Source organism: Capricornis sumatraensis, chromosome 3 (assembly GCF_032405125.1).
Source record: "Capricornis sumatraensis isolate serow.1 chromosome 3, serow.2, whole genome shotgun sequence".
Taxonomy (NCBI): Eukaryota; Metazoa; Chordata; class Mammalia; order Artiodactyla; family Bovidae; genus Capricornis; species Capricornis sumatraensis.
Window position 1 is genome coordinate 25,077,469 of NC_091071.1, and position 19,407 is coordinate 25,096,875.

A 19,407-nucleotide genomic window follows, 5' to 3' on the forward strand; every position below is an offset into this window, starting at 1 on the left:
CTAACTTCATTCTCAAACGCTAACAGCAGAAACCATGTGTTAAGAGGATGGTTTTCAGCTGGACAGAGGGTTCCCAAAGAATGCTGTCCTCTGAGACTGAAAAGGGTTCCTGGACCCAACTCCAATGTGTTACGTGTGTGGAAAGTCTCCCACATCAGCAACAGTTTTCAGTCGCAGGCAGGATCCTCCAGAACTCAACTCCGTTCTGACAAAGTCTACCCAGAGACAGATTCCACAGGCAAAGGGCTCAGTCCCAGAAGACCACCCTCCATCCACTTCAGACACCAGCTGCAAGCATAAGTTGTTACCGGCACTTCTGACTGGCTGGCTGTAATGAAGCCTTCCCAGGATCCCCTCCTTGGGTTTGATTAATTTGCTAGAATGGTTCACATGATTCAGGAAAACCTGCATACTCATTAGATCATGGATTTATTACGAAAGGATATTAAAGGATACAGATGAAGAGCTACATCTGGCAAGGTCCTCCACAAAAGAGCTTCTGTCCTCGCAGAGCTTGGGGCCAGGCACGGGGGCACACAGAAGTGTTCTGTCTCCCCCACATGGAAGCTCTCCAAAGAGAAGGGCAAAAAGCTCTCCTTTGGGGTTTCTAAGACAAGCTCATTACATAGTTGCATGTGTGCGTGCTCAGTTGCTTTAGTCGCGTTTGACTCTTTGCAACCCTATGGACTGTAGCCTGCCAGGCTTCTCTGTCCATGGGGTTCTCCAGACAATACTGGAGTGGGTTGCTATTACCTCGTCCAGGGGATCTTCCCAGCCCAGGATCAACCCTGCACTGCAGGCGGATTCTTTACCGCTGAGCCACCTGGGAAGCCCAATGTTTGACTAAATCACTGGCCAATGCAGTTGATTCAACCTCAAGCTCCTCTCCCCTCCCCAGCAATCAAGGGGGTCAGGAGTGAAAATTCCAGCTCTCTAATCATGTGGTTGGCTCCACTGACAACTGACCCCCAACCTTAGGTGCTTTCCAGAAGTCACCTCATTCACAGAGCAAAAAGGTATTACTCAATGCTCAGGAGATTCCAAGAGTTTGGGGAGATTGAAGCCAGAAACTATAGACAAAGGCTAAATGTTGTTGCTGTTGTTCGGTCGCTAAGTCATGTCTGATTCTTCGTGACCCTATGAACTGCAGCATGCCAGGCTTCCCTGTCCTTCACTATCTCCCGGAGTTTGTTCAAACTCCTGTCCATTGAGTTAGTGATGCTATCCAGCCATCTCATCCTCTGTTGTCCCCTTCTCTTCCTGCCCTCAGTCTTTCCCAGCATCAGGGTCTTTTCCAATGAATGAGCTCTTCAAATAAAGTGACCAAAGTATTGGAGTTTCAGCTTCAGCATCTGTCCTTCCAATAAATATTTGGGGTTGATTGCCTTTAGGATTGACTGGTTGGATCTCCTTGCTGTCCAAGGGACTCTCAAAAGTCTTATCCAGCACCACAGTTCAAAAGCATTAATTCTTCAGTACTCAGCCTTCTTTATGGTCCAACTCACATCTATATACGGCTAGACTACTGGAAAAACCATAGCTTTGATTATATGGACATGAGACAAATTTTGGTCATCTGAATGACCAAGTATATATATTGGTCATTCAGATGATATATATTTATAAATTTCTTGTAAATCACAATATCATGGAGACAGTTACTCAACATCAGCATAAAGGGAAACTGGCTAGAAATGCAACTTCTTAGAGCCCATTCCAGAGGTAATGAATCTGAAACTCTGGGTCAGGCTCACGATCTGTGTTTTAACAAGCCCTCCAGTTGGGTCTGATCTTTGCTGAAGTCTGAGGACCACTGGGCCAAAGGAAACACAAAGTGCTCAATTCTGCCAGTAACTTGCTATGAGATGTCAGAAAAATCACTAAACCTGTGTGTGCCTAAATTTCCATCTGTCAAATGGAGATTATAAAACTTGTACCAATTGTCTTATAGCAATAATGTTAAAAAAATTTGAATGAGGACAAAAATGTTAGTGTTTTGAGAAATGTGTTAACAGTATAATACTGTCATTACAAAGATAAAAATTTTTAAAGTATGGAGGAGCCATAACACCATACTCAGGGTATAGTCCTCAGACCCACAGCAGGCTCTTGGGCCTCATCCCTGAACTCACAGATTAGAATCTGCTCTTTTTCCTTTTTGCCACACTGCAAGGCATGTGGGATCTTAGTTTTCCAACCAAGGACAGAACCTAGGGCCCTGCAGTGAGAATGCCAAAGCCCAACCGAGTCCCTAGGGACCACCAGGGGATTCCCTAGACTCTGCTGTATAACAAGATCCCTGGGTGATTGAAACGGGGAAAGCACTGGATGGATCGGAACACCACACAGGTGTAAGGTGTTGCCTGCATCAGGCAGGTGTAGTCAGGAAGGAAATAGAGGGCCCTGCTCTGCTCTACACCTGAGCTCCTCCCAGTGGTCCGTCTCACTGTTGATCAGACACATGTGTGTCTTAGTTGCCCAGTCATGTCTTACTCGTTGTGACCCTGTGGATTGTAGCTCACCAGGCTCCTCTGTCCACGGGATTTTCCTGGCAAATCCCATTTCCTACTCCAGGGGATCTTTTTGCCTGAGGGATCGAACCAGGATCTGCATTGCAGACAGATTCTTTACCATCTGAGATACCAGGGAAGCCCTGATCAGATACATAAATGCTATGAAAAAGTGCACACTGTGTGAATTTAAGGAAGTACCATCAAGTGCTACCTATTGAGACAATTCCTATTTATGAGTTTAATTCTCACCACCTGTCCTCAATTCAAAGATTATAAAAACATGTCAGTCGTGATTTTTTTAACCCTTATAATTGAACTTCACACAAAGTCATCTCATTGACTTGTACAAAATGAATTGGGTGATTCGCTGTGGACATTTGAAGGATAAGAACCTGCAGAAATTCAAGACAGACAATCTTTTTTGAATACTTAAAACCTCAGGGATTATCCAGCTTTTAGGTAACTCTTGGAAAGCATATGTACTTTGATCATTTTGAGCTAATTAAGACAAGTTTTGAAAGAGGAAGATGGGCAATGTTCCCAGAAATATTTGATGCAGTATTCTGAGTTCACTATTTAAATGTTTAATAGGTGCCTCAGGTGACTTCTATGGTCAATCAAGTTCAGAAAAAACTACCCTAGATCCTAGCTCAGTTGTTCTCAGCCCTGGCTTCCCACTGACACTATCTGGAGAGCTTTAAGGGAAAAATGGGGACGATCCCCTGGAGGAGGGCGTGGCAACCCCTCCAGTATTCTTGCCTGGAGAATCCTATGGCAGAGGAGTCTGGCAGGCTACAGTCCATAGGGTCACACAGAGTCAGATATGACTGAGCAACTTAGCACAGCACACACTGATGCCTGACTGAGCTGGTCTAGCACAGGGCCTGGGCCCAGCTGTTGGAACAGCCAGCTCCCTATGTGACCCTGTGTGCAGCCAGCATTGACAGCCCAGCTGCCTGGTGAGAATTCCTGCTTGGCAGGGGCAAGTTGCCCCATGAGGGCTGAACTGTGTTGATGCAAAATTCATATGTGAAGACCTAACCTCCAGTGCCTCAGAATGAACCGCATTTGGAGAGAAGTCCTTTAAACGTGTGAGTTAGTTAAAATGACCCACCCACCAGGGTGGGTCCTCATCCCATCTGACTGGTGTCCTTATAAGCAAAGGAAATTGGGACCCAAAGGTACACCAGGATGTGTGCGCACAGAGGAAAGACCATGTGAGAACAGAGCAAGAGGGCGGCCATCTACAGGCCAAGGAGAGAGGCCTCCGAGGGAAAGCCAAGCTGTGGACACCAACTGTGGACGCCTTGGTCTTAGACTTCCCTAGCGAACTCCTGTATCCCCCGTACGTATCTCGAGACCATGGGCGTGAGGATGTTGCACACTCAACTCCGTGTGTGAGACCTGCACACACAACACTCCCGGGCTTGTATTTCCAGAAGTGGGGCCGCACTGAAGTGGAGACAAGAGGTGGATGGAGAAGCAGTTCCGATACAAGCCCTGAGCATATGGGAAGTGAGCAAAAATGACGCTTCCGAGGGAGTTCCCATTTCACTGTAGAAGCCAAAGAGGCACAAACAGCATTAGGATAACACATAGACGGAAAATCCCTTCAAATATCAATTCCATAGACTGCCTTCACTGACCCCGCGGACGGGTTGTCTCCCATGATTCCCTGGGCGTCTCCTTCATGACGCCGGCTGTAATTATTGTTTAATTAAGTTCCTGCCTAAATAAGCACGTGAGGGTGGAGACTGTGTCTTGACTTGCGCAGCATCTTGTTCACCACCACTGGCATATCCTTGTGGAACGAGTGAATGAACACGTTCAGCAACCACTAGCAAAGATGATACTAAACGAGCTTAATTAAGCTCATGAATGACTTAGTGAACAAATAAGTCAATGATGTGAACCAATGTTTGAGTACTGACTGGATGGTTTATTTCAAATTCATCTTAAATGTTTTCTAAATTCAGTTCCAGTTGGATTTCATGACAGTGATCACTCAAGAGGAGATTTTTTCTCTGGAGTAATTTAGTAATTGCTCTTTTCTCCTGGACCCTTCAGTTTTAGGTCACATGCCTTGTGAATTATTTGGCAAATATGCAAAAGAATGCCTCATATGTATATGCATTCATTCAGTTCAATTCAGTTCAGTTGCTCAAGCATGTCTGACTCTTTGCTACCCCGTGGCCTGCAGCATGCCAGGCTTCCCTGTCCATCACCAACTCCCAGAGCTTACTCAAACTCATGTCCATCAATTCAATGATGCCATCCAATCACCTCATCCTCTGAGGAGAAGAGGATGCCCTTCTCCTCCTGCCTTCAATCTTTCCCAGCATCAGGGTCTTTTCCAATGAGTCAGTTCTTTGCATCAGGTGACCAAAGCTTTGGAGTTTCAGCTTCAGCATCAGTCCTTCCAATGAATATGCATTCATATGTACACACATATACATACATATATATTCCACACATCACCACTGATTTCATGTTTGGTTCAACCTAAGACTGATGATCATGTATAAAACCTCACAGGGACAGAATTCCAGTCCACACATCCCCACCCCAGTCCAATCTGAAAGACTTGTGTACTCAATACGCAACAAAGTTCATAGATGAGACCTCTGGTTGTCTTTCACTTTGGGGTAACATGGGGTTATTTTTAGTTCCAAGTCATGAAAAAAGGCAAGTTCCACAATTTAGAGGTTTCACATCCTTGATTAAGGATCACATTTTTATTCAGGCTGGACCACTTGTCTTAGCACCAGTCTCCAAACCTTTGCCAGGTCTGGGAGTACTAGGAGGGGAAATTTCTAAGGACCCAAGAATTCATTACATAGCTCTTAAAGATAAACTGTAACTCTTCCCAGGTTTTTGTGAACTAGTTCAAATACTACAACTGTCTTTATTGGAAAATCTCAAATATTTTGTCTGGAAAAATCAGCAATTCAGGTATTAAAAAACCCAACAGGGAATGCCCAATTTTACTTCAGTATTTACATTGTAGTCAGTTTCCACTTCTGGCTAAAGTTTTGAATTTCCCATCTGGGAAGCTCCTAAAGGCCCAGGCGGCATGGAGGAAGATGCTCCATCTTTATCTTCTTTCCTTATTTGGTTGGTGTCTTGGTGCCACGATAATTATCAGGCCTTTGGATTATCTTCTTGAAATGATTGCCTGAATCTCAGGTCTGGGTTTGATACAAGAGAAGAGATGTTAGCACAGATGCACACTGGCCCATATCTCCACTGGAAAGACCAAAGTGGCTTTCAAGATCCCACAGCTTCTCAGGCTTTCTCTGCTTCCTCCTTCTAAGTTTCTTCAACTTTCCCCCTTGAATTCCCACCATTGGAGGTATCAGAAATACTATTCCAAAAAGATGACTGGGTTTATTCATTTGTCCATTTCCTCCCCAATATTCATTCCCCTTCTGGCATCAGTCACAGGTTTTCTTTGGAAAACTACCTTTCTCTATTCTCTCAGCTCCTGTGGTCTCTATGTTGTACCACCTATATCTAAGATAAGGCCTGTGACTAAGATCTGGCCAATGAAGTCATCACAGTATCTTGATCACAGCAACTGATTCATGGATGAGTACATCACCCAATCAGATCAAATGAAACATAAAGAGAATTCTGGGTCTCCTGACCACTAGACTTGAAACTGCAAAGATTCAAGAAGCTAATAAAGTTGTCTTGTGATTATCTAGAGATCATATGAGAAAGGAGATAACATGGAGAAGAACTGAACAGAAAGAAACCAGGTCTTATGACATCCTGTGAGTCCGTGCTTCTGGCTATGCCTAAGGCAAGAAGTATTCTCGAGTTTTTGCTGAAGCCAGTTTGGGCCAGTGACTGAATCTAGAAGCAGTTTTGACCCTCTGTCTTGGGATCTATCATCTGGATGAATCAGACCTTCTTCAGTGCCAGTCGGCTACTCACCTCGAGCAGCATCATGTTGCCTGACATGCAGAGGGCCCCATTGCTAAAAAAGAAGAAAACAAGAAATCTCATCATTAGAAAATTGTGTAGACCTCAGATCCTGCTGCATAGGTGATAAGACTTGCGAGCCCCACCATTTTAAAATTAAGAGGTGACAGATTAAGGTCAAGATTCAGTCGCAGAAATATCAAATATGTTCTGTTTTATTTTTTATAGACAGTGATTCCATTCACTTAATCTTTCATTTCACAGATATTTACTGAACATTTAAAACATACCAGGTAATATATTAGACCTGTGGCTGCAAAGGTACAGTCATTGTCCCTGCCGTGATAGAATTTTGAGCTGGGCCTCTAAGTCCCTTACCTGTATCATGCTGATGGTATTAATTTGCACAGACAATAAACAACATGGCAGTCTCTTTGGACAAGATCATAACTTCTAAAAGTAGTAGCATTTGAATTAACATGGGTTTACTGTTTATCCACATTTTCTAGGATACCAGTGAAGTCAGTGCAGGCTTTGGTACTAGAGCAGGGTTCTAGGGATCTCTCAAACCCTTTCGGTAAGAATAAAATTTGCAAAACCTTTTTAAGAGCATGATATGGCAATATCTGTTAACATTATCATGCATATGCCTGAGGCAGATAAAACACTCACATACAAAAACTATAATAAAAAGGTTTCATTACACATTGTCTTTAGTATTAAAAAAAAAACTAGGAACAATCCAAATGTCCAAGTATGTACAAACTGAAAGAATGTTTGAGATACAGTATTAAGCAGGGAGAGGGGAAGTTAGGTATAAAATATAGCCCATTTTTGTAATAAATAAATAAAAAAGAATGTTAGTAGATGTATGGATGTGTGCAGATGCCTGGGGGAAAGGTCTGGAAGAATACACACTGAAGCATTAACCTAGTGGGGAGAAATTTCAAGGCATTTTTCATCCCAGTGGGACACACTTCTGTATGGCTGGGTAATAGAAAGATGTATGCAACCTCCAGGAGGGAACGGCCTTACTGTGTTACCACAATATTACCATGATATTGCATTACCTAGAACATGGCCAGGCATAGAATATGGTGAATGCATACTCTATTTTAAAATAAAAGTAAAGAAATGTTAAAACACAGAAAGTGAAGGGCCCAGATGTGATTCTAGCTCCTGATGCACTTTTCACAGGAGGACACATCCGTGTCACAGGGATCCCAAGGCAGCTGCAGCCTCACCTCCAAATCTCTTCTTTCCGGTGTAAATAAGGTGGAGTTTGCTCTCTTCTCCATACCTTGCAGCTTGATCAGCTTATCTATCAGGAACATTTTGTCTTTGCCCTCCTGCCAAGAAGGAAAACAAAAACAAAATTATGGAGAATGAATGATGGTGTGGGGTTGAGAAGCAAATGGTGGAAAGGTTGATTTTTAGGCAGGTAGGGTCCTGGACGGGCTTCCCTAGGATCTCAGCTGGTAAAGAATCTGCCTGCAGTGCAGGAGACCCCAGTTTGATTGCTGGATTGGGAAGATTCCCTGGAGCAGGGATAGGTTACCCACTCCAGTGTTCTTGGGTTTCCCTGGTGGCTCAGATGGTAAAGAATCCACCTGCAATGCAGGAGACCTGGGTTCAATCCCTAGGTTGGGAAGATCCCCTGGAGGAGGACACGGCAACTCACTCCCATATTCTTGCCTGGAGAAGCCACATGGACAGAGGAGCCTGGCGGGCTACAATCCATGGGGTCACAAAGAGTCAGACGCAGCTGAGTGACTAAGCAGAGCACACCACACAGGGTCCTGGACCCCGTGGAGGCTGGAGACTGCTGCCACATTGATAAGAGAAAAGAGACATCTCACAGCAAAACCAAATTAACCCCCATAGCCTTCCTAAACTGTAATATTCTCCTCTAAAGCAATTATCCTAGCAGGCTGAGTAGTAGCTTTCTCTAGTCTGCTGTGAGAAGCAACCTACACACCATTGTCAGAGGGCCCAGGACAAATGGTTTATAGCATCCCTCCTCTTGGCATGCCTTTTGCCCTGGAACACTCTCTGGGTGCCCAGCATTGCCTGGCTCTGCCATGTCCTTCCACTGAGAATGTCAAAGTTTATAGCTCTGCATTGAAGAACATCAGATATATTTCCTTTGTCAAAGTTATCTGTGTAAGGGCGTCCCTGGTGGCTCAGTGATAGAGGATCCACCTGCCAGTGCAGAAGACGCAGGTTCAATCCCCGATACGGGAATATCCCACATGCACGGACCACCTAAGCCCATGCGCCACAACTATTGCACCTGTGCTCTAGAGCCTGCTGAGAGTCAGCTCCTAGGCAGGTTGATAAGAAGTCCAGCGGTCCCCAAGGAGAGAAGGGTCTGGAATTCTCAAGGAGGAGAAAAGGACAAACTTTTTTCCTCTACATTCCTTAGGATTATATAACAATAATGTATCCTGCTCGAGGATGTTCTCTGGAAAAAACCTTCTGGCTAATTCTGTTTTCTTAAAATGTCAATTATGGGAGTGGGTCTAGTAAGGTCTTTCCAACCTCCAGACATTCTTTTGATTCACTGTAATAAGTAATTAAAAAACATCTAACTCCATTGCTAACACTAGCGAGGGGGCACTGTTTCTGCCCCCTTCTGATGTCTGTCAGAAGCTTTCTCTATCCCTTTTATACTTTAATAAAACACTATTACACAAAAGCTCTGAGTGATCAAGCCTCGTCTCTGGCGCCGGATTGAATTCTCCTCCAGAGGCCAAGAATCTCGGCATCTTTCATGGTTCAGCAACAGCCTTTCACTGGGAGTCACAAGAAGAGAACCCACTGCAATGAGAAGCCTGTACACAGCAAGCACCAAGAGGGTAGCCCCTGCTCAGGGCAACTGGAGAAAATCCCACACATCAGTGAAGACCCAGCACAGCCAGAAATAAATAAATATATTAAAAAAATTTTTTAAGTTATCTGTGTTAACAAAGTAGACCCTGACAAATAATTCCTGAATTGGGAAAGAGAGCAAAGGAATGGGTTATGCCTTCCCCAGGAGGGGGAATCACTTTCCTATGAGTCTATTACAGATAAGAGAGTGCTGAGGTGAACTAGCACTCACCTCATGGTCTGTCCAGTCTAGGTCAATCCCATTTTCCATGCCCTTGTTTCTTCCTAAACTTTCACCCACTCATTTTAGCATCCACCAGTGGATCTTGCTTGCAACAATTATTACTGCGATATTTGATTTATAATGGCCTTCTATTTCCCTCATTCTTTCTACATTTAGTAATTGAAATTCTTCTGTAAGTAAGCGCTGTCCATGGTAATTGGGACTTTTAACAAGTTCCCCAGCTGTCTTGGGTGTGGCCAACTTGTTTGAAAATCTCTGGTCTGTAGCAACTGTTCTCATACTCTAGTGTGAATTAGAATTACCTGGAGAGATTGCAAACTCATAGGCTTTGCCCAACAGAATTTTGACTCAGGAGGCAAAGTTGCACTGTAGCTGAGAGCATAAACTTAGGAGCTGCCTGATTCAAATCCCACTGTTACTAGCCCTGTGACTTTGAGCAGGTTGCTTCACTCTATAAGCACCCATTTCCTTAATTTAAAAATAGAGGTTAAAGAAATGAATGCACTATAAAGTGAGTAGTAAAAATTAAATAAGAATCTTTGTTCATCACTTAGCACAATGCCAGGCATCAATAAGTGCTCAACAACATGTTATCTGTTGCCTCCATTGCTTGGAGGAAGGAAGGGTAATAAGAATTTGCAATTTTAACAAGGAACCAGGAGTTTTGAAAGGACTGTTCCTGAGCCTATTCCCAGTCTCTTCGAGTTCTTTTAGAGACAGCAACCCTGTCTTTGTGGTCCACATTCCAGGCAAGACTCCCAGGCAGGCAGATCTGCATGATGTTTATGGTGCCTTCCTGAAATGATGCCATTCCAGTAACTCCTGAGTTTACCTGACACTACTCTTACAACAGAAAGATTTAACATCAAATCCCTCCCACATTGAAATCTTCATAAGACTTGCCCCAAACATTCAATGTTTTATCAGGAAACTATGGGTAACGTTTCTGGGGATAGGTGGGAAAGAGCTTAGCTAACTAACCCATCAAAAACACTAAGATCATGGCATCTGGTCCCATCACTTCATGGCAAATAGAAGGTGAAAAACTGGAAACAGTGACAGGTTTCATTTTCTTGGGCTCCAAAATGACTGTGGATGTTGGCTGCATCCATGAAAGTAAAAGATGTTTGCTTGGAAGGAAAGTTATGACAGATCTAGAGGGTGTGCGGGTTCAGCTGCAACTGCGTCTGTGATCCATGAACCCTATCCCACCAGGCTCCTCTGTCCATGGGATTCTCCAAGCAAGATCACTGGAGTGGGTTGCCATGCCCTCCTCCAGGGGATCTTCCTGACCCAGGGATCAAACCTCGATCTCTTATGTCTCTCCTGCATTGGCAGGCAGGTTCTTTACCACTAGAGCCACCTGGGAAGCCCCATGACAAACTTAGACAGCATATTAAAAAGCAGAGACATCATTTTTCCAGCAAAGGTCCATATAGGCAAAGCTATGGTTTTTCCAGTAGTCATGTATGGATGTGAGAGTTGGATCATGAAGAAGGCTGAGCCCCTAAGAATTGATGCTTTCAAATTGTGGTGTTGGAGAAAACTCTTGAGAGTCCCTTGGACCACAAGTCTTCTTGCAAACCAGCCAGTCTTAAAGGAAAATCTACCCTGAATATTCATTGGAAGGACTGATGCTGAAGTTTAAGCTCCAATACTTTGGCCACCTGATATGAAGAGCCAACTCATTGGAAAAGACCCTGATGCTGGGAAAGATTGAAGACAAAAGGAGAAGAGAGCAGCAGAGGATGAGATGGTGAGATAGCATCAATAGACAAGAATTTGAGCAAACTTCAGGAGATAGTGAAAGACAGGGAAGCCTAGTATGCTGCAGTTCATGGGGTTGCAAGGAGTGGGACACAACTTAGCGACTGGCCAACATCAACAACTAGCCAATGCTCTTTCTTTACAGTACAAAATGTGCCAACTCAATTAATCTGAAGCCCCAAAGATTCAAGCAGATAGACTCCTACAGTGTCCTGCTTCTTCCTCATATTTTCAGACATAAGTGCTCACAGTTACGTTGGTATTTAGAGAAAAAGGGAACTAGTCCAGTAGCGATGACCATCTCACCATGTCCAGACTTTGATCTCTAAATACCATTTGATCAGGACTCCTTGAAGAAATGCCTAATTCCTATTCTGAGACAGGAAATGAACAAGATGAGTCCAGACCATCTTATCTTTGCAGAGAACAAGGAAGCAACCAAAGACGCCTGGGATCATGTCAAAAGAACTGAGGAGCTAATTCAAAAGGATTTCCTCTAGCAAAGGATGAGACTATTTTAAGCATAAACAAATGATTACAATTGAAAGATGCCAACACATAGTTAATGAATTCATAATGATAGCTTCTTATTGGCCATATTTGGAGGTTCTAGGTTTAGTGAGTTGAATAGTGTCTCCTTTTTTAAAAGATATGTTTAAATTATTCTTATTCAAACCCCACCACCTGTGAATATAGTTTTATTGGAAATAGAGTCTTTGCAGATGTAATTAAATTTCAGGTTTTTTTTTTTAATATATGAGATCATCGTGGATGAGGATGAACCTTAAATTCAATGAGAAGTCCTTAGGCGAGAAGGAGAAACAAAGAGAGAAAAAGACCCCGTGAAGATGAAGGCAGAGATGGGAGTTATGAAGTTATGCCAAGAAACGCAAGGGTCAGTCAGCAGCCACCAGAAAAAAATGAGAGAGGTAGGGAGGAGACTCTTGCTCTGAGCTTCGGAAGGAAGCAGCCCTGCTGACAACTTGGCTTTGGACTTCCGGCCTCCAGAACTGTGAGGCAATACATCTCTGTTGTTTTAAGCTGCCACATTTGTGGTACTTTGCTTTGCAGCCCTAGCAAACGAATACACTGGAGGACCAAATCATCATTTTCAAAACAGGGAGATCAGCCCTGGGATTTCTTTGGAAGGAATGATGCTAAAGCTGAAGCTTTAGTACTTTGGCCACCTCATGCGAAGAGTTGATTCATTGGAAAAGACTCTGATGCTGGGAGGGATTGGGGGCAGGAGGAGAAGGGGATGACAGAGGATGAGATGGCTGGATGGCATCACGGACTAGATGGACGTGAGTCTGAGTGAACTCCGGGAGTTGATGACGGACAGGGAGGCCTGGTGTGCTGCAATTCATGGGGTTGCAAAGAGTCGGACACAACTGAGCGACTGAACTGAACTGAACTGAACTGAACTGAAATAAAGGGACTCATGTATTTAACCTCATCTTTCCTCTCCTGAAGCTATTTGAAGGTGCTCTAACAGTTGATGAGTAAAAATTCTTCTTTTATAGAATTCCAGCTAATAAATGCAGAAGAAATTCTAGAATTAGAGTACCACTATTTTGCAATCCCTAATGAAATAAATGGACAATGAATAAAAAGGCGTGCGTGCATGCTGAGTCACTTCAGTCATGTCTGACTCTTTGCAACCCTATGACTATACTCATCAAAGGCTGCTAAATCCATTAGCTCAAAGACTTCTGGGAAGCTTTATGATGGATAGGTTAGCTGACCAAGCACACAGATTGTTCTTAAGATACAAAAAAGGAGACAATCAAACCTTTTATGTTATGAGGTAATGCCATGAGAAATATTGGCTTAAAGCTCACCTATGAATTATTCTGGCTAAAAAATTTAATCTGGACTTAATCAGGTCTTTGAATTTCACCATTCATTTACAGGAAATAAAAAAAAAAAACGACCTATTAAACACCACTGCAGGGTTGAAATTCAGAAATATACAGAATGAGGGAACTACGGCATGACAAATGACCTGGTTTCTTCAACAATAAGTGGCAAGAGAAGAGGGAGGTGTGAACAGTTAGAGATTGAAAGAAACGTTAAAGACACATCAACCAAATGCAACATGTGACACTTTTGCAGATTTTTCACTTGAGTAATCCTGCTGTAAAAAGACATTAACTGGACAACTGGGGAAATTTGGCCTTTGACTGACTATAAGATGATAGTAAGGTATCATTAGTTTTTTTAGGTATGATGATTGGTACTGTGGTTATGTTTTTTAAAAGTATATGAAAGAGTCTATAGATAAAATGATATAAAGGCCAGGATTTGCTTGAAAATAATCCAGAGATTTACAGCAAAGGGACAGTGTAGAAGACACGAAAGTACACAAATGTTGATGGTGGTCAGGGCTGGGTGGTGGGAAGGTTCATTCTACTATGCTCTACATTGGATGATGTTTGAAAATTTTCATTGCAGAGTGTTAAAGGTGGGGAGGGTAACAAAGGGGTCCAATGGGACTTACATTAATGATCTGTTCATGGAGCAGTCTTATCATAATCTTCCTTCCCTCTGTGATCTGCCAGTAAAGGTAAGTGATGATTCTGGAAGAGAAGAAAAGAAAGAATGGCAGGCGCTCTCTCCAATGCTTTGCAGGAAAGAAAGAATGGCAGACACCCTCTCCAATGCTTTGCAGGCTCCTAATTTCAACTGGGTCCATAGGAACTCGTATATTTGCTTACAGATGGATGTTGGCCCAGCCAGCATTCCTGCAAAGATGTATCTGGGTGACTTAGAGGTTAACTTCATTTTAGCAATAGTTCTCAGGATTCTACACATAAATCACCTGAGAAGTGGAGAAAAGACTCCTGCTGTGGCCCCTCCTCAAATCAATTAATTGAGCTTTTTTGAGCACGAGGGCAGGCATCAGTATCTTTTCTTCTTTTTATAGCTTTATTGAGGCGTGGTTGACATACTACAAAATGTACTCATTTTGAGTGTAATTCAATGAGTTTTAGTTAATTCATATAGTTATGCAAACTTTACCCCAATCTAGTTCTACATTAATTTTTTTAAATTGAGGCAGAATTGATATATAACATTGAGTAAGCTTAAGGTGTTGATTTGACGCGTTTATATATTGCAATATGATTACCACCATGGTGTTAGCTAACACTCCCTCATGTCATGTGATTATTATTTCTTTTTCTGTGGTGAAAACATTTAACAGTATTTTTATTATTTATTTATTTGGAGGCTTCCATGGTGGCTCAGTGGTAAAGAATCCGCTGGTCAAGCAGGAGACCTGGGTTCAAACCCTGGATCCAGACAATCCCCCTGGGGAAGGTAATTGCAACCCACTCCAGTATTCTTGCCTGGGAAATCCCATGGACAGAGAAGCCTGATGGGCTACCGTCCCTGGGGTCACAAAAGAGTCAGACACAACTTAGGGACCAAACAACAACACATTGATTTATTTTTGGCTGCGTTAGGTCTTGGTTGCTTCACAAAGTCTTTCTCTCTAGTTGCGGTGCACGAGCTTCTCATTGCCATGGCTTCTCTTGTTGCAGAGTACAGATTTCAGCAGTTGTGGTGCACAGGCTAAGTTGCCCCAAGGCATTTGGAATCTTTCCAGACCAAGGATCAAACCTGTGTCTCCTGAATTGGCAGGCAGATTCCCAACCATTTGACCACCAGGGAAGTCCTTAACAGTATTTTTAACTTATTTTATTCATTTATATGTTGGCCACTTGGCTTGTGGGATTTCAGTTCTCAGACCTGGCACAGCAGTGAAAACTCAAAAGCCATACCGCTAGGCCACCAGGGAACTCCCGAGCAGTATTTTTTCAGTGTATATGATTCTAATATGTAGCCAGAATTTGGGAATATGGACAGTGCTATTCAAACTTCCGTGTGATACAGACTTCCTGGGATTTTGTTAAAATGCAGATGCTATAGGTCAGGGTAGGGTCTGAGAGTTTGCATTTCTCACAAGCTCCCCAGGGAATTAGAAGTTTGGAAGAGCAAGAGAGAACTTCCAGTTTTAAGTAAGGAGGCCAAAGGCAAACCAATGTTGGGAGGGAGAGCATGACCAACAGCTAGGAGACCCAGGTTCCAGCCTCCTCTACAATAAATAGACTCTACAGCCTGGGAACTATCCCTGTCTCTGCAAGTCATCACTTCCACCTGTAAAATCCAGGCTTGGCGGGGTGGGTCACTCAACAATTGGCATCAGCTGGCTCCACTAGTCTGTGCTGTTGAGTTGTGTCTCTGTGTGAGGATGGACAAGCTCAGCCATCAGAATTTGGCTTCTAAAGAGGAGCAGCCATCAGCAGACCAACTGTTCCTGCAGGAAAAGGAGCCCAGTCTTGGCAGATCTTCCACTTTTTCATAAGAAGTTAGAAATCATTTTAAAGTTTGAAAATGAAAGTACACTAACCCATATATCAATAACACCCAATCCACTTTAAGATAGTCACAACCTCAGAAAGAATCACACAGTAATTTGCCTAAGCATTCTCACACCCAGGTTTTTTCTTTTTGTTTTCATTTTAATTCTTAAGAAGGAGCAGAGCAGGTGTTCCTTTGTTCATAAAACAGACCCCCCAAAAGGACAAGATATTAAATAACTTCTAGAAAAATTCAAGGGCAGAGTTGGGATGATGCAGAACATGGAGCCACACTGCAGTCTTCACCTTCCCACCAAACACCCGCCCCTCCCAAGCCTAGCCGCCCGCATGCTGAGTTGATGGGGTGTTTCCTGCTCTAGTCTTCCGAAGAACCCCACTTACAAGACAATGAGGGTGAGGATGAAGAAGAAGTGCACGCTCCCGATGAGGTTCTGGTAGATCCAAACAACCCACTGGTAGCTGGACATGTCATTCAGGGTGTTGATCCAGCTGTAGATGGAGTCAATGAAGAAGTGCAGACCTCGAAATGGACCACAATCAGCTGAAGGTTTCAATCTGATAAAACAAGGGACAGGGAAACATCTCTAGCACCAGACTCAGGTATAGTTTTTCTAGACTAGCCCAGTCCTTTCTGGGCTCTTAACCTGGAACCAGTGATCCCTGCCTGCTCCATCCACATCCCCTTCCAAAGGAAACCCTCTCGCTCACAGGCCCGGCTGGTGTGTTTTGTACTCATGACCTGTATTCTGAGGACCAGCTTTTGGACAGCACTATCACTTGATCCAACCGTCACCAATCCAAAGACCAGGCTGTGACCTCAGCCATGTCCTGGCACAAAGAAATGAACTGGGGCTATAGGACTCTCTTCCTTAGGAACTTGAACTAGGAAATATGAAGAGGGGAGGCTGTAATCTACGGAAGCTGCTCCTGCTGCTGCTAAGTCGCTTCAGTCATGTCCAACTCTGTGCGACCCCATAGACGGCAGCCCACCAGCCTCCCCCGTCCCTGGAATTCTCCAGGCAAGAACACTAGGGAAGCTAGAGCTGTAATAATGGCCACATGAAGTCAGTTGTGAACAAGCAGAAACTAGAGGGCACCAAGAACTGGTTAGGAAGAGAGAAAAGAGCCAGCGCGGTGAGACAACTGAGAACATCACACAACAGAAGAGCCTGCCCTGAAGCTGCCAAGTTCAAGTTCTACAGGTATTCTAAAAAGTCAACTCCCTTGTGCATTCATTTGCTCATTCATTTGACAAAGGCCCACTGAACTTGTAACTGAGGCAGGAGATAGATGGGCTCCAGGCTAGACAGTTACAACTAGCCTCCTGTTTATATTTCTCGAGGCAAGACATAGATGGGCTCCAGGTGAGACATTTACACTCAGCCTTCTGTTTACACATCCAGATAGAAATAACCACAGGAACAGGGTAAAAACCTGGCTTTGTCTCCAGTGGACACTTTAAGAGAACAATAATGGTCAGGGCTGGAAAAGAAAATGGCAACCCAACTCCAGTACTCTTACCTGGAGAATCCCCATGGACAGAGGAGCCTGGCGGGCTACAACCCATGGGATCCCAAAAGAGTCAGACACGACTGAAGTGACTTAGCACACACGCAATGGCAGAGGTAGAGAGGAGCTCAGTCTTGCCCAGATAAAAGATAAAGAGACCACATTTTCTCATTCTTGAGGTCAAGGAGACCTCCTCTGCAGAAGGCTCCTTGGGGTTGAAAAGGAGGGGGCACCACCCCATAATAGGTGATGCCAAGCCTCCCACAGGCCTCTGTGCTAGAATCCATCTTGGCTAAAAGGTATGCACACATGTTGGAGAAAGTTCCCAGGGCAGGTAAGGTGTGGAAAATCAAGATAATTGGCCAAAGGTAAACGAAGACCCAGAAAAAATGCCCTAGATAAATGATTTCACTTCCTCTTTACTGGAGGAAGCTCACATTCTTTCTCTCCGTGTGTGTATCTCTGCCTTGCCTTTGTCTTAAATTTAAAAAAAAAATTGTTTCTCTGTGTGCTCTCCCACTTACTGTACTGCATCTCTAATAATAAATTTTGTACAGTTTTTTTTTTGTAGAAAAAAACTGTTTTTACAGTTTTTGCCTCCTTACAACATTCTTGCTTTCAAGCATGGCAAGAGCCAGGGAAATTTTGCTTCTAGCCTCTAGCCCTTGCTGGTCTAGCAGCTAAGATTCCTGCTTTTCACCCAGGCTACCCAAGTTCAATTCCTGGGCAGGGAAATACAATCCTGCTTCAAGCCACCACTCACTGCTGTCTCCTCAAGATCAGAAGCAGGCACTGTGCTAGATACTAGGCCCTGGCGAGCCCACAGTAAACAGAACAGACATGATACCTGCCCTCCCAGGTTCTAATGGGAAAGATGGTCAAGCAGTGAGGGTACAATTAAACAAAGATTCAAAGGCATTTCTGGCGTGAACTAGGAAATGAAGAAAGGAAACTGCCCTGAGAGAAAAAGGGAGGAAAAGGGAATGCACAGAAGATGGGGATGGTCATGAAGGGCAGATCTTCAACAGGACTTTCGAGCTGAGAGAGGAGAGAAGGTCAAGCAGAGAGAGCAGGTAGAGCGCTTCAAACAGATGACTCTGAACAGACTGAGAGGCTGGGGAAGGATGGAGCCATGGGAAGTGAGGTTGCAGGGGTAAGAGGGAGCCTGACCAGATGGGGCCTTTCAGTTCATTAGAGGAAGTTCTGTTCTCTGTGTGGAGACCAGGCTTCTCCCCAGCTGGGACCCTGCAGGACCTGGAGGAAGTGAGGGGTCTGTGCCAGTCAAGACGGGGCACCTGACAGGTGGTGACCAAACTCAGATGTGTTCCTCCCTTGGTGATAGCATCTGTTGGTTACCAAGGGATCTTGGGCTAAACACTGAATGAAGCATTTTCTGATCTGTAACATCTGGGGCCTTACTGATGCTAGAGAGACTGTCTTTCCCAGGGCTAGCCTACAAAGCACGTCTTTCATATGCAAACCAATGAGTCCAGAGCCCACATCCCACCCCACCTCCTCCCCAAGCGCTCACACTCTGGGCCATTGTTTCTCTGCTCCCACCACCCCAGCGCCAGGTACCAGACAACCCCAGATGGCCCCCCCACCCCAGAGCCCAATGAGATTATTCACATGTGCCCCTCCTAAGCCTGCTGACCCTGCCTTGCCTTCTCCTCCCACTGAAACCACAGTAAAGACTTCTGCCCAGATTTACTTCTCTCTCTCTCCCTGCCTCTGACAGATGCCGGTGCCTCCTCCCAACGTGGCCCCCAGGGTGGGACAGATCCCCTCCTTTTGGGGTCTGTATTTATTGTTGCTGTTGTTCAGTGGCTCAGCCACATCTGATTCTTTGCAACCCCATGGACTGCAGCACGCCAGGCTTCCCTGTCCTTCATTATCTCCTGGAGTTTCCTCAAACTCATGTCCATTGAGTCAGTGATGCCGTCTAACCATCTCATCCTCTGTTGTCCCTTTCTCCTCCTGCCTTCAATCTTTCTCAGCAACAGGGTCTTTTCCAATGAGCTGGCTCTTCACATCAGGTGGCCAAAATGTTGGAGCTTCTGCTTAAGCATCAGTCCTTCCAGTGAATATTCAGAGTTGATTTCCTTTAGGATTGACTCGTTTGACTCTTTACTGTCCAGTCAGTCAGTTTGGTCACTCAGTCATGTCTGACTCTTTGCAACCCCATGGCCTG

At 44.2% G+C, this 19,407-nt stretch overlaps 1 protein-coding gene across 4 annotated transcripts in view; it reads right to left on the reverse strand.

Moving 5' to 3' along the window:
- Positions 1-5,654: 5,654 nt before the first annotated feature.
- The window catches only part of TMC5 (transmembrane channel like 5), a 54,449-nt gene continuing 40,696 nt past the window's right edge, over positions 5,655-19,407 (reverse strand). For 3 of the 4 annotated variants that reach the window (XM_068968727.1, XM_068968726.1, XM_068968729.1), the window contains 5 exons: positions 16,089-16,262; positions 13,823-13,901; positions 7,685-7,789; positions 6,453-6,495; positions 5,655-5,701 (listed from right to left, as the gene is read on the reverse strand). In XM_068968727.1, coding sequence (XP_068824828.1) covers positions 5,655-5,701; positions 6,453-6,495; positions 7,685-7,789; positions 13,823-13,901; positions 16,089-16,262 — 448 coding nt within the window. The remainder of the gene's footprint in view (positions 5,702-6,452; positions 6,496-7,684; positions 7,790-13,822; positions 13,902-16,088; positions 16,263-19,407) is intronic. The other variant, XM_068968728.1, reaches the window with a different exon arrangement.